Source organism: Sapajus apella, unplaced genomic scaffold (assembly GCF_009761245.1).
Source record: "Sapajus apella isolate SASKATOON/1434 unplaced genomic scaffold, GSC_monkey_1.0 scaffold95, whole genome shotgun sequence".
Lineage (NCBI taxonomy): Eukaryota > Metazoa > Chordata > Mammalia > Primates > Cebidae > Sapajus > Sapajus apella.
In genome coordinates, this window is record NW_022437035.1 from 6,778,438 (window position 1) to 6,801,773 (window position 23,336).

Genomic DNA, 23,336 nt, shown 5'->3' on the forward strand with positions numbered 1-23,336 from the left:
ATCACGCGCTCGGGCCTCCCCTTGGACACCTGCAGAGAACGAGGATGGAGCTCTTTCCATGTGCCATGCACTGAGCTAAGCATCAAATCATGTAACCTCCCTGACAGCCTCATGAGACAGGTGCCATCATGATCACCTTCCTGCAGATGAGAACATTAAGTCCACTGTGCAGCCAACCTTCATCAGCATTAACTCTGTGAACCCAAAAGTATCTGAGACAGGTCTCAATCAATTCAGAAAGTTTATATTGGTTTGGCGTGGAAGGATAAGACAACTTGAAGCAGGGGCTTCCAGGTAATAGGTAGATTTAAAAATTTTCTGATTGGCAATTAGTTGAAAGAGTTACTATCGATAGAAAAGAATTATCAATAGAAAGTCTGGGTCAGGAAAAGGGGTCATGGAGATTAAGGGTTTTGCTTTTTTTTTTGAGACGGAGTCTTGCTGTGTTGCCTAGGCTGGAGTACACTGGCATGATCTCGGCTCACTTCAAGCTCCGCCTCCCAGGATCAAGAGATTCTCCTGCCTCCCTCCTGAGTAGCTGGGATTATGGGTGCCCACCTCTGCTAATTTTTGTATTTTTAGTAGAAATGGGGTTTTGCCATATTGGCCAGGCTTGAACTCCTGACCTCAGGTGATCCACCTGCCTCAGCTTCCCAAAGTGTTGGAAATACAGATGTGAGCCACCTTGTCTGGCTGAGACCAAGATTTTATTATGCAGATGAAGCCTCCAGGTAGCAGGTTTTGGAGAGAACAGACTGTAAATGTTTCTTATTAGACTTAGGGTCTGTGTTGACGTTCATCTTGGTTGGCTTTTCCTGAATTCCAAAACGTAGGAGGGTATAATGATGCATGTCCGAACCCACTCCCTTCCCATCATGGCCTGAACTGTTCTTTCAGGTAAACTTTGCAATGCACTTGGCCGAGAGGAAGGGTCCATTCAGATGGTTGGGTGGGTGGGGGGGTGGGTCTTAGAATTTTATTTTTTGTTTACAACTCTTACTAGCTTTAGTAAATCCAATGTGAGTGAGGAGGACTTTGGAGTCTTCCTTAAAATCAGGGGGCATTGCAGATAGGCGTGTGTGTTTGACAGGGTGGGGACGGGTGTTGCTGGTAGAGGAACGTGGAAGTGTTTGGCCTGGACCCAGCTCAGCCATGCCCTAGGTGTATCTGTAGGCTCCAGGTTCCTTTCCTGACCCTTCTGGGTCTATTTAAGGAGGCTTTGGGGCGGCGGGCAATGTTGCTTTTTGACAATGGCTGCCCCCAAAGGGCTTCTGCTGCTTGCTTCAGTCTTGCTACTTGGTAAGGTCTGAGCATGGGACTCCCTTGGGAGATGGGGTGGTGGAGCAGGAGCCTTCCTCCTGCCCTCTCTGCCCATGACCAAGCCCACTTGGCCAGCTGTGCACCTGGTAAGGCCGCTCCAGGATACTACCACCCTAGGCCTGGGCTGCAGCAGGAGCTGGTCTTGGCATCTTGGGGATAAGAGCAATAGAAGACTTCTTTCCCCATGACCTGTGAATCGCCCTGCTGGATGCCCTCTGACAGCCCCAACGCCCTATGCCCCTGACCCCTGGGGTCCCTTGCTTCTTCTCACAATGAGATCTGAGGCCACCAGGACGCTGGGTTACCCATTTCTTTCCCTTGACCATCACAGTGAAATCTGGGGAGCCTTTCAGGCTTGTTGCAGGCTGAGCAGGGCCCTCCTGGAGTCTAGGGAAGTCCTGCTTCCTGAGGCTAGGGCTCCCCAGCCAGGCCAAACTCCAGGGACAGGACCCACTCCTACCTTGATCCCCTGGCCTCTTGGGCAGAGCTTGGCGTGTAGTAGATACTCAGTAAACACCAAATAAATGCCTTACATTCTCCTTAAAAAAAAAAAAAAAAAAAAGCCCAGACAAGGAGAGGTGGCTCATACCTGTAATCCTATTTAATCCTAGAACTGGGAGGCCAAGGCAGGAGGATTGCTTGAGGGTAGGAATTTGAGACTAGCCTGGGCAATGTAACTATACCTCATCTCTACCAAAAAAAAAAAAAAGGCCAGGCACAATGGCTGATGCCTGGAATAAAATGTGCCAACCTCACAAAGCTCTTGGCAAAGTTTCTGGTACGTAGAGAGCACTCGCCAAAGGATAGTTGTTGTTTTCTTTATTATGATTATGCCAGATGTGACTTCCTTTGCTTCCAGGAAAGTCCCTAAAACATAAGCTATATGCTCCAAGGGAAGTGGGTGAAGGTGGGAAGCTGAGCATGCAAGTCAGACAAAGCCTGATGTAGGCAGCTCCTATCAGAGGCATGTGGCCTTTGTGGCTGGGACCCTCAAAAGACAGCCACTGCAAGAAATCTGTAGACTGAATTGCCTGGGTTTGCAGGAAAGAGTCCAACCCCACCGCACCTCCGCTCCTGTCCAAGGTGCTGAAACCCACCCCACATAAGCTCCTCCCAGTCATGTATAGCCATTGAGTCAGTCGCCTGTTCTCTACCTCTGGTCCTCCATTCAATACCGCAAATATACACTGAGCATCTACTATATTTAGGGGGTGGAAATAAAAATTATTTAGATATGTGTTCTCCAACCCAAGTTGCTCACAGCCACAGGGAAGGAATTCAAGCACACACATACATGCCTTAGGGTAGGTGAGGACAAAGGCTAGGGGATTCATTTTCCTATTTCTTGAGTTTCAGTGACACCCACTTCTTGCATTTACCATTGCTTTTTCCTCTTCTGCAACCTTGGTACCCTCCAAGGTTATGCCTCTCATACCTTTCTTGATTTGACCACAGCAGATGAGTTTTCCCCAGGGCAGCTCTTTCTGTACTCACTAACATCACAGAGTCAGGAGGACTAACAATCAATTTCAGGGAGGGAGGGAGTGTAGGATATAAAGAGAAAAATCAAAGGGTTAGGAGGTCTCTGAGAAGTGTGGGAGCCACCTAGACAGGGGTGAGCTCCTTATCATACTTCTGCATGCCCTCGTCCGGGAGCAGGACCTCCACTGTGAAGCTGACCTTCTTGGCGTGGACAAAGCTATAGGTGTTGTCGAAGCGTAGGACATCTGGGGGACAGATGGAAAGAGGGGAATTGGGCTTGGCTTTACATACTCTGTGTCCCTCCCCTAGCCATGGAGGAGGACAGGCTTGTGTTCCCACTGGCTTTGTTTGTCAAGCTTGGCCAAGCTTCCCACCACGCCTCTTTCCTTCCGCATGGGAACTGCCACCCCAAGCAGGTCCTGTAAACAGACACCCACTTCCTCTTGGCATGTGCCCAGGCCTGGCTTTATTGGCATTGAGACCAATGGTCATTACATCCCATGGCCTCATACCTGGGCACTCACATAACGGGGGTGTGAAGCACATGGTTGGGTCTGTTGGAGACCTCCCAGCCCCCTTAGATGAAGCAGGGTTCTGGAGCAGGCCTGCTGGACACTGTTTGCCTCTTCACAACCACACCAAAAAGCAGGCATTATCACCCCTGGCTCACAGGTGAGCAAACCAAGGGTCCTTCCCAGATTGGTCGGACTTTTGCCCAGAACTATGCAACTACCCCGAGGCTGGGCTGGTACCCTGGAATCACACTCAGCTTTGCAGCTCTGCACAGTCGATTTGTTTTTCAGAGCCTCGTTTTCCTCATGTGGAAAGCTACACCTGTTCTGTCACTTGTCTGTGTTCTGCAGTCCGGGTGCCCCCAATCCCTTCAGGGCCTGTGTGTCTCTGGCTCCTGGTGCACAGTAGGTGCTCATGAGTATGGACTGAGTGAATGACTGTATGAATGAATGGTGCTCACCTAGGCTGTGTGTCCCTGAATGGGGAAGGGGTGTCACTGCCCTTCTGTTTCCTTTTCTAAACCATGGAACAGGTGGCTCTAGCCTCCCAGAGCCAAGGCCCAGCTGGGGAAGACTTACAGACGCCGGCCTCCAAGCACGTGAGGCTCCCATCCTCAGGCACCATGTGGGCATTGTAGCGCTGGTTGGGTAGCACCTCTGTCATCTCCCCTGCCCGCTGTCGCTCCCCCATCTTGGTCTTCAGGAAAACTCCGAAGCCAATGTCGGCACCGTCAGATGAGAACTGCCACCTGTCAACAGGAGGGGGAGGAGATAGGTTGCTGCTCAGCCTGATGGGTCTCTGAGGGGTCAGGGCCTGCTCCTACCTGAGGACACAGCTTGGAAACAGGATCTCGTATTCCACTTGGTGTGACGAGCCGCGGTTGATCTGCACCGAGTGCTCATACTGAGTTTTCACCTGGTCCCGCACATACATGGACTTGGGAATCTCCCCGCCATAGTTGATCTGCGGACATGGATGAGATGGGCTTGCTCCCCTGTCTTGGCCATTGTTCATGTTTCTCCTGCCTGAGACACTTTCACCACCCCCTGGAAGTATCTACTTCATCCTAGCCCCACTCTCCCGCCTCGTCAAGCCTTCTTTGACCTTCCAGGCCAGGCCAGTGCTTCTGCTGGGAGCTTCCCCTTCTAACTCATCCCTCTGGGTTAAAATTCTTCCATTTCTTGTTGCCTTTACAGCTGCTAAGAGCTCTGTAAGGGCGAGGATTGGATTGTCTAGCTTAATACCTAGTTCTCGGGATCTCTCTATAGGTACCTGTGGAATTAATGACTGGGTGGAAGGGGAACCCAGCTTAATTCTTGAGCCTCTCTTGTCTGGGGAAGGACTCTTTGTACCTTGGTTAAACATTTGGGGTTCCCATCTGGGTCAGTCAGGGTGCCCCCAAACTGGGCAGGCAGTTCCTCAGGACTGATGAGTTTCAGCAAACCTTCCTTCCAGTTACCTGGGAGCAGTGGGATTCAAGGATGGTTAGCAAGAATGAAGGGGAACAACTGGCCTCCCACACCTACCAGGATAATCTGAACTTGGGGAGAAGCCCTAAAGGAGGTACGCTGCTAGAGTCAATTCCCCAGTATCCTAGGCCTGGGGCTATAGGAAGTGTCTTTCTCAGCATTGTATTGCTTTGGAAATCTATTTCCCCCCTTGGTAGATAGATCAGTACTTTTTTTCTTTTTTTGAGACAGTGTCTCACTCTGTTGTCCAGGCTGGAGTGGAGTGCAGTGGTGTGATCATGGCTTACTGCACCCTCAACCTCTTGGGCTTAAGTGATCTTCCCACCTCAGCCTCCTGAGTAGCTGGGACTACAGACATGTAACACCATGCCTGGCCAATTTTTGTTTTGTTTTGTTTTGTTTTTTTATAGAGATAGAGTTTCACCATGTTGCCCAGGCTAGTCTCAAAGTCCTGGGCTCAAGTGATTGTCTCACCTGGGCTTCCCAAAGTGTTGGGATTACAACTGTAAGCTACCATGCCCAGCCTACAGCACATTCTTTTTTTTTTTTTTTTTTTTTAGACGAAGTCTTGCTCTGTTGCCCAGGCTGGAGTGCAACTTCTGCCTCTCGGGTTCAAGCAATTCTCTGCCTCAGCCTCCTGAGTAGCTGGGATTACAGGCATCCGCCACCACATCTGGCTAATTTTTATATTTTTAGTAGAGATGGGGTTTCACCATCTTGGCCAGGATGGTCTTGAACTCCTAACCTCGTGATCCACTTGCCTCGGCCTCCCAAAGTGCTGGGATGACAGGCATGAGCCCCACACCTGGCCAGCAGCATATTCTTGAAGGTCTTCCAGTCATGAGCAGTGAAGCTAAGAGTTATCTAATTGCCTCAAGGAGACTTTAGAGCTCAATGATGTCAACGGCCTTCTTGGGGTCACTCCGTGAGTAAGTGGCATGCCCAAGTCAGAACTCCTAGTGGAGGATGGACAGCCTTGGGCCTTTGGAGGGACCCTCCTCACCTCTCTCTGCCTAATCACCATGACCATAATGCTTATTACTGTTCTTCATGCCCTATGCAAATCTCTAAGAGTTCTGGATCCTGGCTGTTACCATGGCCCCAGCCTTGTGGCTAATCTAGGCTACCCACTTCCCAACATCCTCACTTTGGCCATGAGAGATTCCTTCTCTACAGTGGGATTAAGGGGAAGACCACAGTGTCCCACATACCAGGGCCAAATGAGCAGAGTCACGTGGGGCAGAGGCTGTGGATTTACCGCCTGGACTCTGCTGGTAACCTACACTGCTCCAGGCCTCGGAGGCTTAGCAGGCATGAGCCTGGACCCTTCAAACCAGGCCCTCATAATCTATCAAGTTCTCTATCCCAGTGGAATTGGGTAGAGGCAGAGACTCAGGTACCAGGAAGAAAGAGAAAGTAAGGATTTGTAAGGTCCCCCTCACCGCTGGATCCTTGGTTCTCCTAATTCTGTGATCTGACCATCCTGCTTGGGAGAAGTTTTCCTCAAATCCAGGGTCATTGGTTTGAGTTTAAGAACTATTTCCCCTCTTTCTCTTTCTCTCAGCCTGTCACTTGTAAATGCAACTATTTTTCCTATTTATAAAATTAATATATATTCTTTTTCTTTTCTTTTTTTTTTTTTTGAGACGAAGTCTTGCTCTGTCGCTCAGGCTGGAGTACAATGGTGCCATCTCAGCTCACTGCAACTTCCACTTCCCGGGTTTAAGTGATTCTACTGCCTCAGCCCCAGTCCTTATTGGGCCCACCACCACGCCCAGCTAATTTTTGTATTTTTAGTAGAGACAGGGTTTCACCAGGTTGACCAGGCTTGTCTCAAACTCCTGATCTCAGGTTATCCACCCACCTCGGTCTCCCAAAGTGCTGGGATTATAGGTGTGAGCCACTGTGCCCAGCCTAATGAATATATATTACTATACAGAGTTTAGAAAACATAGAAAATACAGGTAATAAAATTTAAAACCACGTGATTTCTCACTGTCAACAAATAAATATTTTGTTGTGTTTTCCTCTAGAAATATATATTTATTGCCCATATATTTGTTTTCATAAAAATAAGATTATACTTCCAGTTGAATCTTATTTTAGTTTATACTTATGAAGATAAGTTTATAATCTACTTTAAAAAAACTTAATGACATTTCCCATGGCACTAAATATTCACTCACAGAGTTCATCAAATGGATGCATCATTATTTACTTATCCCGTTCCTTCTTGTTGGCGCTCCTTTCTCAGAACTGTGGCTACTCCTTCTGCTTGTCTGCCTCATCCTCCTCAGCCGAGGTTGCCTTTAGAAGCACTAAGCTTATGAGTGTTGAACACAAACCGAGGCCTGTATACCAGAAATTGACTAGCAACCAAACTGAAACCAGTGAGGTGGTAGGTGTGGAGGCCTTGTCCACCAAAGGGGTATGGCAGGGAAAAAAGCAGAGGTAACAAACTCTTTAGGATAAGACCCACCTCACTGTTGGGAAGAAGGAGCCTCTGACTAGGTGATGTGTAGAGTTCTCTTGTTGTTTTTAAGACAGGGTCTCACTCTGTTGCCGAGGCTGGAGTGCAGTGGTATGAACACGACTCACTGCAGCTTCAGGCTTCTGGGCTCAAGTGATCCTCCTGCCTCAGCCTCCTGAGCAGCTGGGACTACAGATGCAGAACACCACACCCAGGTAATTTTTAAATTTTCTGTAGAGATGAGGTCTTGCTATGTTGCTGAGGCTGGTCTCAAACTCCTGAGCTCAAGCGATCCTCCCGACTCAGCCTCCTAAAGTGCTGGGATTACAGGCGTGAGCCACTGCACGCAACCTAATGTGTGGAGTTATAGATGGGGTAGTGGACCAACCTCACTCCAAAGTTTATGTATAGGTCAGGAAATTGAGCTGGCACTACTTACTTCCCAACACAATAATTTTCCTGCGAGTGTCCTCACTCAGGAATGGCTTCATGAGGTTGTAACCCACAGGGAAGAGTTTGGTAGCTGGAGAGATAAAAGTAAGGATAATAGGAAGAAAAGAATTATATTGGGCAAACCCCTCCATAATGGTTATAACCAATGATACAGAGGAGCCATGACTAACCCTGGTCAATTCCAATGTCTGTCCTGCACCCAACAAACCATCCAAGCAACCAGTCAACCAGCCAACCAACAGCCAACTAGCCAATCATGCATCAATCATGCAATGCAATTATCAAACTCATTCAGCCAACAAAGCAGCAAACAGTTCAAACTTCTAATCAGCCACCTATTCAGTCAAGCAATAAACCAGCCAACCTACCAAACAGCCAACCAACTATCCAACAAACCAGCCAACTGACAACAAATAGTCAAGCAATTCATCTTCTAATCAGCCAACCTACCAAATAGTCAACCACCTAACAAATTAGCCAAACAGCAAAGTAATCAGCCAGTGGAACAGCCAGATGATTACTCAACTAACTGTGCTCTCTAGCCAGCCAGTCATCCAAATAACCAGTCAGACAACCATCCAAATAACCAGCCAGCCAGTCATCCAAATAACTAGCCAGCCAACTATTCAAATAACCAGTCAGCCACCATCCAAATAGCCATCCAAGATTCAGCCAAACCACAAACCAGACAACCAACTAATCAGCCTGCCAACCAGCCATCCAAACAACCTGCCAACCAAAATGCCAACCAGTCACTCAGTCAACCAAGCTAAGAACTAGCCAACCAAGCAGCCAGCCAATTCTCCAACCAACCATCAGTCAGCCAACTAACCAAGCAACCAACTGGACAGTCAACTGAGCAAGCAATCAAGCAACCAATTGACCAACCAACCAGCCAATCACCAAACATCCATCCATCCTTTCTTCTGCCCACCAACCCAAACAACAATCACCCAAATACCTATGGAGCATCCGCCATGGACCCAGGCCTGTGGGGGCTACAACAAAAGTTGAGAATCATGGCCCCTGCCTTCAAGGAGCAGAAAACTCAGCCCATAAAGCAGGATGAGCACAAATAAAACAGCTGGAGATCCCTAGAAGGCAGCAAATAGGAAAGGCTATACCAATTGCCAGTGCCAGAGGCAGTCTGGGGAGGGAGAGATCATCATGGCCAGGAGAAATAAGGGAGGATTTCTGGGAGAGCTGGGATTGAAGCTGCCTCCTCGTAGAGTAAGGCCAGCCCTAGAAGTTACCATTTATTGAGTACTTACTCTATGCCAGGCACTCTAAGTGATTTGCATACAGCCAAGGAACCAACCTGCCTCACCATAATCCTGGGACAAGGCAGTGTTATCACCCTCAGAGTAGAGATGAGGAAACAGAGTCATTTGTCACACACCTTTCACGATAAGCATGAACTTCAGGGTCTCTGGGTAATTCTCTTCAAGGAGGCAGAAGAACTGTGGAACCAAGAGGGATCCCTTCAGAGAGCACATTGCATTTTCTCCTACCTCCATCTCCTTTGCAATCTCCTGTTGGGAGGTCTCTGATGCCTCTGGAGGATTTTCCTTCATGCCATCACCTCCACTGCCCTCTGGAGGGAACCTTCTCACCTCAAACTATTATAGCCATACTCTAAGAATAACTATAGAATAATCATTTGTAGTAAATACTGTAGTAATGGTAGTATAATAATAATGAGTAGTTTATTAAATGTTCACTATTTGCCAGGCAATGTATATATACCTTACATAATGACTTGCTGAAATATCCCTACATTGCTATCTCCATTTTGTAGGTAAGGAAACTGAGGCATGGCAAGGGTTTAGTGGAAGCTGGCACGTGTGGTCTCAGTACAGTGTTGTCCCCAAAACCCATTCTGCAGGATCTTCTAGGAAACATATTAAGGCCTTTTGGGTTTTGAGTCACAGTGAGGGTGCCCAGGATATTTTTAAACTAAATCTTGGCTCTCAGTGAGCAGCTGGCTCACAGCAGGCCAAGCTGGTCATCAAAGCAAGTGGTAGGCGGCCATGGGCCTTCTCCTTACCTCCTGGTATACTTCTACCAGAGGTTTCCAGAAGTGCTTCAGTCCCAGGCCCTCACAGTCAAATATCATCACGATGGTCTCAATCTTCTTCCCTAGCTGCAAGGATGAGAGCAAGAAGCAGTTCCAGGGTTGAAGGTGTAGGCTTGGGAGATGGTGACCCAAGTACATGACCCCTTGGGGCTTCTTCTAGCCCCTGACTCTGTCCTCAGAAGAACAAGTGGACAAGCCAGTGGATGCATTTCCCCATCCATCCATCCATCCATCCATCCCCTTATACATCAATTCATCCATCAATTAATTGACCCATCCATCCATTCATATTGTCATTCATTTATCCATCCTTCATTTTTCCAACTGATATTTATCAAGCACTTTTTTTGTGTGTTAGACACTGAAAATGTAACAAATAATGCTTGATAACCCAAATTCTTGTCCTTAAAATGTTCACCGTCTGACTGGGGAGATGACAAGCAACCAGGTCATTCCAATCCAATGATAAGTGTTGTAATAGGTCAGTCACAAGGGCTGCAGAGGTACAGAAGAGGTTATTTAACCCAGGCAGGGGCTCAGAGAAGGTGACATCTAAGTTTCAGACCAAAAGGATAGATAGGAGAAAGTCAGGGAAAGTTGTGGGGGGTAGGTGTGTGTGGTAGGAACTCGGGTCGTTCTGGCAGAAGGAATAGCAAGGGCAAAGGCTCAGAGGGAATAGCAGTAGCTACCATTGTTCAGAAATGTGTATTGGACCCTGCGTGCTAAACTACATACTTGCATTATCGCATTTTGCATTTGCAACCATTATTTATTATTATCTCTATTTTATAGATGAAGGATCTGAGGCTCAGACAGGTGAAGTGACGTATTCAAAACACTGAAAAAAAAAGTCCCCGTCAACCAAGAATTCTGTTCCCAGCCAAAGTATCCTTCAAAAAACTGTCTTTCTGTGACTGTGGCTTTTCAAGGCCTCACAGCTGGTAAGCAACTGTTTGACCCAAGAGCCCTCTAACTGTGGTTGTCCGGAACAGGTATGTTTCTGAGACCAATCCTCGCTGGCAGCCTCACCTGCCCCCAGCCATCCACCCCACCTGGCCTGGGCCTCACCCTCTCTGTCTGCAGGTCACACTCATGCAGGATGCGCTCACAGTCCCTCATCTTGGTCTTGAGCAGGTCCTGCTTGGTGACTGAGAAGAGCAGCCCCTTGGGATCAAGTGGGCCAATGATGTCATACCACACGGGGCAGCCGTCACGGTCATAGCCACACAGACCGCCAGGCATGTACCTCTGGATCACCTGGGCATGAAAAGATGCACAGAACTTGGCATTACACACCTCCTTTGAGACCCCCAGACCAGGCTGACTTGGGTGGCCCAAGCCTACACACACTATGGTATACAGTACTGTCCCTCCCTGGAAGGCAGTGCTATTGTCGCAAGTGAGAAAGCTGAGGTCCTGCAGGGGAGGGCCTTGCTCACAGAGGGTAAATGGCAAAGCCAGGTCTCAGCAGGCCCCTGGGCTTCTTATGTCTGCTCCGACATCTCCCATGTCCCTTTCTGTGGAGAAGAGTTGGGTTGACTGACAAAGAACACAGATTCTGAGGGTTAACAGAGCTGGTTCAAAAACAGACACTGGCTGGGCAAGGAGGCTCATGCCTGTAATCCCAGCTGCACAGGAGGTTGAGGCAGATGGGATCTCCAGAGGCCAGGAGTTTGAGACCAGCTTGGGCAACAGAGGAGACCCCGTCGCTACAAAAATAAAATAAATTAGCCAGGCACGGTAACACATATCTGTAAGCTTGGGAGGCTGAGGTGGGAGAATCACTTGAGCCCAGGAGTTCAGTTCAAAGTTGCAGGGAGCCATAATCGTGCCACTGCACACCAGCTTTGGCAACAGAGTGAGACCCCATCCATTAGGGAAAAAAAAAGGCAGTGATACCACCCCTCTGAACTCCATTCTGCCTCCTGTTCTGTAAAATGGTTTGGATAATCCCTTACTCTTGGGATTGTTGGCAAAAGGCCCTGAGTTAATGGTGGCAAAGCAGAGTGCCCAGCCCAGAGTACACGCCCGACAAGTGAAGATGTGACCATTACTCTACCAAGATGCCCGTGGTTGTGCTGTTCTCATTGGCGCCTTGATGGGCTAAACTTCTTTCCCACCCAGACAGGATGCTTTAAGCAGACCCCTAGCGGGCAGGGGCACAGAAGCACAGGCTAACTGTGGTGGTAAAGAGCCTGGGTTTGGGGGCCAAAGAGGCCTGAACATAAACCCAGCCCTACCTTCGGGCTATGGGACTGTGGGCAAGTTACCTAGTTTTGCTGGGCTTCAGTGTCCTCATCCACAAAATGGGGACAATAGAATCCATTGTTGTGATGATTGAAGCAGCTCACACTGCTAACGTCTTAACCTAGGCCTGGACCTCGCAAGGCCCAGGAAACATTCATTATTACTATAAGAAAGGAGACTGTGGGCCCGCGGCTTCCACAGGCTTCTCAGGCTTGCTGCCCCTCATTCGTGGTCCCCAGTGACCTTGAAAGACTGAGGTGTTTGGGGGTGTTGGCTCACCTCTGGGGGCTGCCAATCAAGGATATGGTCAATATCCATGGTCTTCCGGAACTCCACGTACTGAAAGGGAAATGAGTGGTAAGACCCGACTGGGCTCCTAGCACCACGAGAATGGGGATGGAAGGAGGGGTTTGAGACGTAGATTGCCCCCGACAAAGCCCCTCTATAAATCTCCAGAGCGGAGAGGTCTCACCTTGCGGAGCATAGCCTCCGACTTCTGCAGGTCAAAATTCCGAGCTGTGGGAAAACAAAGATGTGAGGCCGGAAAGAGGTCTTGTCTTGTTCCTGGCCAGGGGGAGCTATGGAGGACACCGGGGCCTGGGTAAGACCTCGCTCCCCTACCCTCTTCCCTCCCCTGGACCCGAACATGGGAAGCAAGATTGTGTGGATGGATCCTGAGAGCCATGAGGCATTCTGGAGCAGTTGGGACCAGGCCCCTCTTGCTGCCCCCGATCCCTAACTCTGCCACCTCTGCCCTCACCTCGGAGCCAGCGTAGAAGGAAATAATCATCAGGGTTGGGCAGGGTAGGAAGCACATCCTGGACATTTTCTCGGAACTGGCAAAAGAGATGCTGGTTAAAGCGGCTCTCTCACATTGAGCCGTGGCTGTCAGACTCAAAGCTGTTTTCATCATCCCTCCTTTCCTCCCACATGCAGAATGGCCCACAGTGATGAAAGGATGGGTTAATGGTTGACTAGAAGGAGAGATGGATCACTGGATAGGTGGATAAATGGAAGGAGGATAGATGGGTGAATAAATGGTTAGAAGGAAGAATAGATGGGTGAGTGGATAGGTAGAAAGAAAAAGGAAGAAGAAATGAATGAATGGATGGATGGATGGATAGAGAGTGGGTACGTGGATAAGTCGGTGAAGGGACAGAGGAGACATGGATGGGTGATGGAGAGAAGGAAGGTTGGATGGATGGAAAGGTGGGTAGGAAGATGGATGGGTGGATGAAAGAAAGGATAAACCAGCTGGGTGCGGTGGCTCACGCCTGTAATCCCAGCACTTTGGGAGGCTAAGGCTGGTGGATCACCTGAGGTCAGGAGTTTGAGACCAGCCTGGCCAACATAATGAAACACATCTCTACTAAAAATACAAAAATTAGCTGACTTGGTGGCACACGCCTGTAATCCCATCTACATAGGAGGCTGAGGCAGAAGAATTGCTTGAACCCAGGAGGTGGAGGCTGCAGTGAGCCCAGATCATGCCACAGCACTCAGCCTGGATAAATGACTGGGTGAGTGAATAAGTGGATTGGAGTTTGGAGGTATTCATAGTTCCCTCCGTGTGTTGGCCCCCAAAACTTCTGCTTCTTTTTCTTCCCACCTTCTTTTAAAACATGGTTAGTAATTATATGTCCTCTCTGCTCTGTCTCTTGGGCTTTTACAGGTCAGTCATCTTTCAGGATCCCAAGGAGGGAGGGGTTAAAGGGCAGACCAGCAGCATCCTACCTACGGTCCTGGGAAAGGAGGAAGGGGTGCCTGGCTGCCAGGGAAACCTCTCTGGTCCTGGCTCCTGGATGAGAAGAAGTCAGCCTTGACCTTGGGTGGGCACCACCTACACTATTGCCCGGAAGTGGCACTAGTCCCTCATCCCCTGCCCTGGTTAGGGTAGATGTCACTGGGCACTGTAGGGCTTGACCCTTTGGGAGGTAACAGCAAACAGACAATGTCAAGGACGGGCTGAATCAACTGAGTGGGGCAGGGTTCCAGCCGCTCCTTTCCACCCCCAGCCCCTTTCCCCTGGTCTTCCGGAACTCCAGGGGGAGGGGCTCTCACCTTGGCCAGGGTCTCTGCCTGTTTGGGGCTCAGGTCTCCGACTCGGCCGCTCATGGTGCTGGCTGAGGCTTGAGGAGTGGTGACCGCTACAGGCAAGAGGCCAAGCCTAGTTTGTCCGCCCTGACCCAACTGGGTCCTTTTGCCCCCATTCCTGGGCGTGGCTCCAAGCACCTCCTCCTTGGCCAACTGTTTAAATTGCACATTACATAATTGGGATTAAGTGAGGTCCCGTGCTTGGCTCAGGGACAGATCTGAGGGGACAAGCGGGCATGGATCGTGTGCCAAAGTCCCCTGCAAGGAGGAGGCTGCTGGGAGGAAGGGAGGCTGGTCTCCCCTGGCCATGGAGCCCAAGGTGAGTGCCTACAGAACCCACTGACCCTCCCAGGCCTCCACTGACCACTGCCCTAGAGAAGCGGGAGTTGCAGGGCAATGAGGACCACTCCTTGTGGGTACCCTTTCTCCCTGAACCTCAGTCTTTTCACTTAGGATTCTGCAAAGATCACCCCCCTTTATCCAGCTCTGACAGGGTCAGATTCTGGGGCTTGGTCAGTGTAGCAATGAGTTCATTTACTTTGTTGGGGGTGGGAGGCTCAGGTTCTTCTTTCGTAACAAATGTCCACAGTCAAGAAGAGAACAGATGGCATCTTTTGAATGTCACTTGCTTCATTTATAAAATGGAGCTGTTAACACTTGCCCTGCCCTCCTTATGTGGCTGAAGGGAAGATCTAATGAGACGTAGGGACTGTCAAGGATTGTGTACATCTAAAGGACACTCCCCTTCAGCTCAGCTGGTCACCCCAGGAGCTGTGAGCTTCAGCCCCACGAAGGGAGAGGCCCTGTTATCCATGACTGTCTCTAAAGAAACCATCAGCTTGAGACTGCAGCATGGCCACATGGCCACACCTTGGCCTTGTGGGTGTGTGCATGCACTGAAGCCACCTCTGGGCTAGCTTCAGCCCTACCAGGTCCCCTACTCCAGGGCCTCTTTAGGCTATTGGATGTTGGTCAGTACCACATATCTTCTTGGAACATCTTTCTTGCTCCGGGCTCCTGATAGAATTGGATCCAGGAGAAGGTGGGGCTGACGCTGTCCATTTCCCTCTGCCTGGGGTGTTCGTGGCATGTACTCAGGAACAATTAGGTAACTCTCCACACCCCAGCCCTGCCCCATTTCACATTCCAGCCTCAATTTCTGCAAAGCCCCAGCTGCTGTCTACACCCACTTCCTGCAAGGCCGGCTGTGTGCAGAGATTGGGTTCCTCCACTGCCCTCTCCCGAGCCACTAATCCTGCCCATTTCTCACCAGTCTCCTTTCTCACCCTAATCCCTAGGTGTGCTAGTTACTTCTGGGGGCATCAGAGACTGCGAAAGGAGAGCCGGGAGGGAGGATTGAGGTCTTCTCAGGAATTGGGAGCCTTTCCTGACCCAGACCACAAATTTGAAGCACTTTATTATGTTCACAAATCCTCATCAGCTACAGCCTCGACACAGGGAAGACGTCACTGGGAGAAGCTACGGCGCGTTTCAGTAGAGCTCTCTGTGATGGTAGACATTTTCTGCCTGGGGATCCTATTAGACATATCTGGTAGCCAGCAGTTCCATGTGAAATATGGTTAGTGTGACCGAGGAACTGAAGTTTTAATTGAATTGGATTTTGATACATTTTACTTTAAATTGTTCCATCTGGCTCATGGCTATCATATTAGATGGTGCAGGTTGACCATTTTATTTTTATTTTTGAGACAGGGTCTCACTCTGTTGCCCAGGCTGGAGTGCAGTGACATGATCTCGGCTCACCACAGCCTCAATCTCCCCAGGTTCAATCAATCCTCCTACCTCAGCCCCCTGAGCAGCCCAGACTATAGGTACATTCCACCACACCCTGCAAATTTCTCGTAGAGATGAGGTCTCATTACATGCATTACCTCATTTTGGCCTGGTGCAGTGGCTTACACCTGTAATCCCAGCTCACACCTGTAATCACCTGAAGTCAGGAGTTCAAGACCAAACTGGCCAACATAGTGAAACCCCATCTCTACAAAAAATACAAAAATTAGCTGGGCATGCCTGTAATGCCTGTTACTTGGGAGGCTGAGGCAGCAGAATGACTTGGACTCAGGAGGCAAAGGTTGTAGTGAACTGAGATGGTGCCACTGCACTCCAGCCTGGGTGACAGAGTAAGACTGCATCTCAAAAAAGGAAAAGGCAGTGCATTACCTTATTTAAATCTCAGAACATACCTGTGGTGTTAGGTAGGTACTATTATTAAGCCCATTATAAAGATAAACTAACTGAGGTATAGAGAAGTTAAGTAACTTATCCAGGGGTAAGTAAACCCATGCAATTAACCACTCTGCTGTTGTGCTGTTAAGCTATACCCTAGTCTTGGCTCCAGAAGCTTCTGCCCTAGTTAGGGAGAGGGCCCAAGCACAGAAGTCACTCACATGTCATACAGGTGGCATTTGAGCCAGGCCTTGAAGAAAGGAAGGATTTTGATTTATGGAGGGCAGATAAAGGGCATCCCAAGTGGAGGGAATGGCACGGGCAAAGGCGTGGAGGGGGTTGGGAGATTACAGCAAACAAGACAGATTAGGACCCACCTTGCATAGAGCTCACAGTCTTCCATTGGGGAGCACTCCCTCTGTGCTGGGAGCTTTACATTATTATCATTCAGGAGCAGGTATAGGTATTCCCCATTTTAGAGCCATAAAGAAATAGAAGTTCAGAGAGATCAAGAAACTTTTCTGAGGTCACACAGCCAGTAAATGAGGAGCCAGAACTTGAACCCAAACCTGTCTGACTCTAGATGAGATAGACCGCCCTGCTTTCCCCTGAAGGGGTTCATATTGTGCCCAGAATAAAGTAAGTGCTCAATAAATGGTCTGAATCATTGTGTGGAACCTGCATCTACCTGGATTTGAGCTGGATTCAGGCTGCAGGGTGTCTTGGGGCCAGCAGGGTTAATTTTGCTTGCCTTGAAACAAAGTCCTTGGGGAAGTAGAGTCCCCTGCCCCCCACCTCCCCAAACCCCAGAGCACACTGTCTCCCAGTAAGGTCCCATGTGTGTTTGGCTTCTCACTTACCAAGCTCTCAGGGGACCATGGCAACCACAACCTAAACAACCAACCACAGGTGGGTAGACAGAGCTGACTGCAACCCACAGCAGAACCCCTCCTTCCAGCTGGTTACTAGGAAATCTGAAAGAGCTGCCTCTTCCAGCCCATCCCTGGCACATTCCCGATCACCCCTCCACCTGGATGGATCTTGCCAGAAGCAGTTGGGTAGATCCAGAGGGGCCCCTCTGGTACAAGAGTCTCAACACAGGGCAGGCATCACTGGGAGGAGGTGGGGGGTGTGGGCGGCACTTAGACCACACAGATGTGAGGTGGGTGGCCTAAAAAGGAGATGGGGGCCAGGGGCTGAGGCTCATGCCTATAATCCCAGTGCTTTGGGAGGCTGATGGGGGAGGATTGCTGGAGGCCAGGAGTTTGAGATCAGCCTGGGCAACATGGTGAGACCCTGTCTTTTCAAAATATTAAAAAATTGGCCAGGCGTGGTGGCTCATGCCTGTAATCCCAGCACTTTGGGAGGTCAAGGCGGGTGGATCACGAGGTCAAGAGATTGAGACCATCCTGGTCAACATGGTGAAACCCTGTCTCTACTAAAAATACAAAACATTAGCTGGGCATGGTGGCGTGTGCCTGTAATCCCAGCTACTCAGGAGGTTGAGGCAGGAGAATTGCCTGAACCCAGGAGGCGGAGGTTGCGGTGAGCCGAGATTGCGCCATTGCACTCCAGCCTGGGCAACAAGAGCGAAACGCCGTCTCAAAAAAAAAAAATATATATATATAAATTAGCTGGGTGTGATGGGGCATGCCTGTAGTCCCAGTTACTTGGGAGGCTGAGGCAGGAGGATCACCTGGGCCCAGGAGTTTGAGGCTGCAATGAGCTCTGGTAGGGCCCCTGAACTCCAGCCTGGGTGACAGAGTGAAACCTTATCCTTCAAAAAAGTAAAAGGTTGTGGGAAGATGGCAAGGGATTGGGGTGCACTTCTCCAGAGCCCCAGGGGTGCTCTCAGTAGCACCTGACAGTTCACTTTCTTTTACCGTTGGGCAGTTTCATCTCCTTTAATTTAAAAAAAAAAATTGTGATATAATTCATATACCACAAATTCATTTTTTTAAAAATAGAAAGTACCAGTTTTTTTTAATCTTTTTATCAGTATCAGACAACAGCATGAGACATCTACAGAGTGCTCACTCCAGCACCGTCCGAGGAAAAGGTCACCCAGGGTAGGAGAGGACCCATGCAGTGGGGACCCCGGCTTGGGGTGGTGATGGAAGCTAATAGCCAGTGGGTGCAGCAAGAGAGGGTCATTCTTGTCACCCCAACCAGTGGGGTCAGGAGGAGATACTGCAGAGACAAACTGAGCCACCAGGCCTCTCCTCTCTGGAGAAGCAGGGAACTAGGTAACAGGCCCCAGCTGGAGCCTCACCTAGCCCTTCCCCAGAGACACAAGGGTCATCCCAGCATAGCTGAGGCTGGGACTTGTGCAGCCAGTGGCATTCTCTAGAACAGTGCTGTTTGACAGAAGGAAATGCGCTGTGTGTGGCCAGCGCAGTAGCCATGAGCCACATATGGCGACCGAGTGAGCCCTTGAAGTGTGGCTAGTGCAGCTGAGTTAGATGGAGCAGGGATCCCTGAGGGGCCTGCTGGGCTCCCCACAAGGATGGAAATAAAGGAAAATCTTGAGCTCCTTCCAGGGAAATTCCAAGCCCCTACCTAGCCCTGAGAAGTAAACAAGCAACTTGATAAGCAAGAAGGTAATCGTAGCCTAAAACAACAGCCAAGGAAGTTAGGGTCAGATGTTTGTTCCTCTATAGAAACCAAAGACAACATCTGAGTATAAGTTTGAGTTATTTTGCAGAAACCTGGACCCCTCCCAAAAAGGATCCGCTGAAGACTGAACGCTTTGCTGTAAATTTCTTCCTGAAGGGCTTAGAAAAACTCACACCCACCAGCCCAAGTTAACATTCAATTTCTGCTGACCCCTAATTTTTAAACAAATCTTTACTTTAACCAACTGCAAATAAGAAAACTGACTCTCCCTACTACCTAAGCCCCAGCTGCAAGATATCCCACCCTTTTAGGCCAAGACCAATGTGTAACTTCCATCTTCCTGAAATTTACCCCGGCCTTAAAAAGCCTTGCCTGCAAACCGTCGGGGAGGTCAGGGTTTAAGCCTTAGTGGTCTGGTCCTCTTTGCTGGGTGCCCTGCAAATATACACTTTCTTTTCTACTGCTGCAAAAATCTCAGAATGGATATCTGGTCTTACTGTGCCAGGTGAGCAGACTCCAGTTTAGTCCTAGCACATGAGGGATGAATTAACTTTGTGATTTTAGTTGACTTAAACAGCCACACGTGGTTACTGTATTGGATAGCACAGGCCTAGAGCTTAGAGAAAACCAACCAAAGAATGCCAGCTGGGTCCCAGGCAGAAGAGGGTAGAATGGGCTACCTCAGCTATTCTAACCCAGTGAAAAGGCACCAGGTGCCACGTGCAGTGGTTCACACCTGTAATCTCAGCACTTTGAGAGTCCAAGGCAGGTGGATCCTTTGAGGTCAGGAGTTCAAGACCAGCCTGGCCAACATGGTGAGAGCTCCCCACCGCTTCCACCCCACAAATTTCTACAAAAAATGCAAAAAATAGCCGGGCATAGTGGTGGGTGCCTGTAGTCCTAGCTACTCAGGAGGCCGAGGCATGAGAATCACTTGAACGCAGGAGGTGGTGGTCTTGGTGAGCTATTACACCACCGCACTCCAGCCTGGGCGACAGAGAGACTCTGTCTCAAAAAAAAAAAAAAAAGCACCAGGAAGGAATGGGGCAAGAAAAGATGCCAAAATGCATCCAGCCACACGAAAATTCGCTCACTCAGTGGGGTGCGGTGATTTATGCTTGTAATCCTGTAATCCCAGCACTTTGAGAGGCCCAGGTGGGCAGCTCACCTGAGGTCAGGAGTTTGAGACCATCCTAACCAACATGGTGAAATGAAAAATACAAAAATTAGCTGGGCATGATGGCACATGCCTGTGATCCCAGCTACTTGGGAAGCTAAGACAGGAGAATCACTAGAACCCAGGAGGCAGAAGTTGCAGTGAGCCGAGAAAACGCCACTGCACTCCAGCCTGGATGACACAGGGAGATAATGTCTCAAAAAAGGCCAGGCATGGTGGCTCATGCCTATAACCCCAGCACTTTGGGAGGCCAAGACAGGTGGATCACTTGAGACCAGGAGTTTGAGACCAGCCTGGCCAACGTGGCGAAAACCCATCTCAACTAAAAATACAAAAAATTAGCTGGGTGTGATGACAAGCACCTGTAATCCCAGCTACTTAAGAGGCTGAGGCAGGAGAATTGCTTGAACTCAGGAGATGGAGGTTGCAGTTAGCTGAGGTCACAGCATTGTACTCCAGCCTGGGGGTGAGAGTGAGAAACTATATAATTTGAAAAAAGAAAAAAAAAAAAAAAAAAGAAAATACGCTCACTCAAGCACCCAGTCAACGTCAAACTGGGAATAGCACACCATTTCCAGCAATCTGTTTTTCTAGAACCAAGGAATAATATATTACAAGAACAGACACAAATATCCCGCCATTCTCTTCATTATACTTTGGGATCTGCTAAGAAACGTGTTTCAGCAAAAGCTACTTCTTAGAGGAAGCAGATTCAGAACAGATCAAAGTCATGAGCAGGGGATTGTGAAGTATTTAAAAAAAAAAGATGGAAGCTAAGCTATGAAGATGCAAAGCTGTAAGGATGTACTTTGGGGACTGGGAGGAAAGGGAAGGAGGGGTGAGGGATAAAAGAACACACACTGGGCGCAGTGAACACTGCTCTGATGATGGGTGCACCAGAATCTCAGAAATCACCACGAAAGAACTTATCTGTGTAACAAAACGTCACCTGTTCTCCAAAAACCTATGGAAATTAAAAAAGGAAAGGGTCTTAACGAAAGAGAGGAAAGGGGTAAGGGTGGAAAAAGAGGCCTTGTTTGAAGCTATAATTTTATTTTTAATTAATGAAAATCCTCCTCCTCAGCAGAGTGCGATGGCTGTAGTCTCAGAGGCTCAGGAGGCTGAAGTGGGAAGATCCTTTGAGTCTATGAGTTTGAGCCTGCCGTAAGCTATGATTGTGTCACTGCACTCCAGCCTGGGTTACAGGGCGAGACCCCATCTCCACAAAATAGTAATAAAACTGGCCAGGCTCACACTTGTAATCCCAGCACTTTAGGAGGTCAAGGTGGGTGGAGCTTAAGCCCAGGAGTTTGAGGCCAGCCTGGGCAACAAGGTCAAACGCCATCTCTACAAGAAAATACAAAAAATTAGCTGGTTGCAGCGATGTGTACCTGTGGTTCCAGCTACTTGGAAGGCTGAGTGGGGAGGACGGGGTTGACGTGGACAGGAGGCAGGGAAATGCTAGGCGGAAAAGGACAAGTTCCCTGGACAGAACCACGCCCTCCAGCCTGGGACCGTTGCCCGAAGTGTTCTCACTTTGTCTCTTTTCCAGCTCGAATGTTGCTTTCTGGCCTGCCCCACCCCCCATCTTTTACCCACCAAAGCCCCAGACTCCACTGGCAGAGGGGTGGCACAGTGGTGGGGTGGAGCAGCAGAGGAGAGAAGAGAAGCAGTAGCCAGCTTACCAGAGAGACCCCCCCACCCAGGCGGCGCTGAGGCGTTAAGCAGATACCCAGATAGAACAGTAAAGTGGGACTATCCAGGTTGTGGGGGGCGGCCAGCAGCCTTCCGAGCTGAGAGCCTCAGAGGCTGACAGCATTCTGGGCTGGGGGCCTTGAGCAGACGCTGACCCATGTATTTCTTCTCTCAGTACAGGTGATTATTGTTAACAAACAGGTGTTCCGTATTTTCTCATGAAACCAAAAATAAAGTAGGTAGGCAGCTGGTGCCTGCTTACCACTGATACTACAAAGTATTCTCCACGAGGGAGCCACGGGGGCAGGGTCACATAGCCTGTGCTTAAAAAAGTGTTTTAACAGGTATATGAAATACGTATACTGTCTTGCTACGTTAGAATGCCCCAAGTAGTTTTCCACTTGGGGGGGAGTCTTCTTAGCAAACAATATATTTTACTTTACACTCAGCATTTCTCAACACAGGTGTTGGAAAGAAGGAGTTTGACTTCAGAGGGATGGCTTGACCGTGAGACTTCGGAGAAGAGTTCCACCAGGGACAGACAAACTCCAGGGGAAGATCACCTTCCCACTCCATTCCTGTTCCAGCTCTCCATCCTGCTGAGAGCCACTTACACTGCTCAATAAAATCCTCCAGATTCACCACTCTTCAATTTATTTGTGTGACCTGAATCTTCCTGGATGCTGCTGGACAAGAACTTGGGTACCAAGAGGGCAGGTGCAAAAGGCTGTATATCATCTATGGAGAAATGCCTAGTCAAACTTGAAAAATGTCTATCTACTGTGCTGGGTGTGGTGGCTCATGTCTGTAATCCCAGAACTTTGGGAGGCAGAGGTGGGTGGATCACTTGAGGTCAGGAGTTCGAGATCAGCCTGACCAACATGGTGAAACCCTGTCTCTACTAAAAATACAAAAATTAGAATTCGCCTCCTGCCCCCCACCAAGCATCCATGGTGACAATGCACCCACTTGATAACTGATCACTGGCGTCACTTTTACCTCCCTCCCTCCATGAGTGCAAACCTCCAGTTAACACAGTTGAGTCAGCCCAGAGTCCACAGTGTCCCCAGGGCCTGCAGTGCCTGGTGCTGGGGAGATACTCAATAAACATCCAAAAGCAGGCTAGGCCCAGTGGCTCACACCTGTGACCTCAGCACTTTGAGAGGCTTGAGCCCAGGAGTTCAAGATCAGCCTGGGCAACATAGCAAGACCCCGTCTCTGCTTTTAAAAAATTAACATCAATGAATGAATGAAGAAACAAACTTTGGGCAACCCACTGCCCTTCCTTGGGTGACTTGTGTTTTTTTCAGTTTTGTAAAGAAGTGACAGTGTTAAGAATTGGAAATGAGGGCTGGGCATGGTGGCTCACACCTGTAATCCCAGCACTTTGGGAGGCTGAGGCAGGCAGATCACTTGAGGTGAGGAGTTTGAGACCAGCCTGGCCAACATGGTGAAACTCCATCTCTACTAAAAATACAAAAATCAGCCAGATGTCGTGGTACATGTCTGTAGTCCCAGCTACTCGGGAGGCTG

General features: G+C 49.2%; 1 protein-coding gene across 1 annotated transcript; it reads right to left on the minus strand.

The window, feature by feature from the left end:
- Positions 1–2,122: 2,122 nt before the first annotated feature.
- On the minus strand, positions 2,123–14,247 carry SEC14L3 (SEC14 like lipid binding 3). The gene is made up of 12 exons (XM_032256888.1): positions 14,093–14,247; positions 12,792–12,867; positions 12,504–12,547; positions 12,311–12,370; positions 10,853–11,041; positions 9,755–9,850; positions 9,107–9,167; positions 7,694–7,777; positions 4,668–4,774; positions 4,139–4,278; positions 3,894–4,063; positions 2,123–3,047 (listed from the first exon to the last, which is right to left on the minus strand). Exons 1-12 carry the CDS (start codon positions 14,144–14,146, stop codon positions 2,926–2,928), a joined length of 1,203 nt encoding a protein of 400 aa, XP_032112779.1. The 5' UTR covers positions 14,147–14,247; the 3' UTR covers positions 2,123–2,925.
- Positions 14,248–23,336: the final 9,089 nt, after the last annotated feature.

What these genes read in the sequence shown, in the direction of transcription:
- SEC14L3 (XM_032256888.1), bottom strand. Translation starts at nt 14,146, where the DNA reads ATGAGCGGCCGAGTCGGAGACCTGAGCCCCAAACAGGCAGAGACCCTG. An exon ending in GAAAATTATTGTGTTGGGAA is followed by an intron (nt 4,775 to 7,693) that starts GTAAGTAGTGCC and finishes CACTGCTCCCAG; the next exon opens with GTAACTGGAAGGAAGGTTTG. An exon ending in ACCCCAAATGTTTAACCAAG is followed by an intron (nt 4,279 to 4,667) that starts GTACAAAGAGTC and finishes CCATGTCCGCAG; the next exon opens with ATCAACTATGGCGGGGAGAT.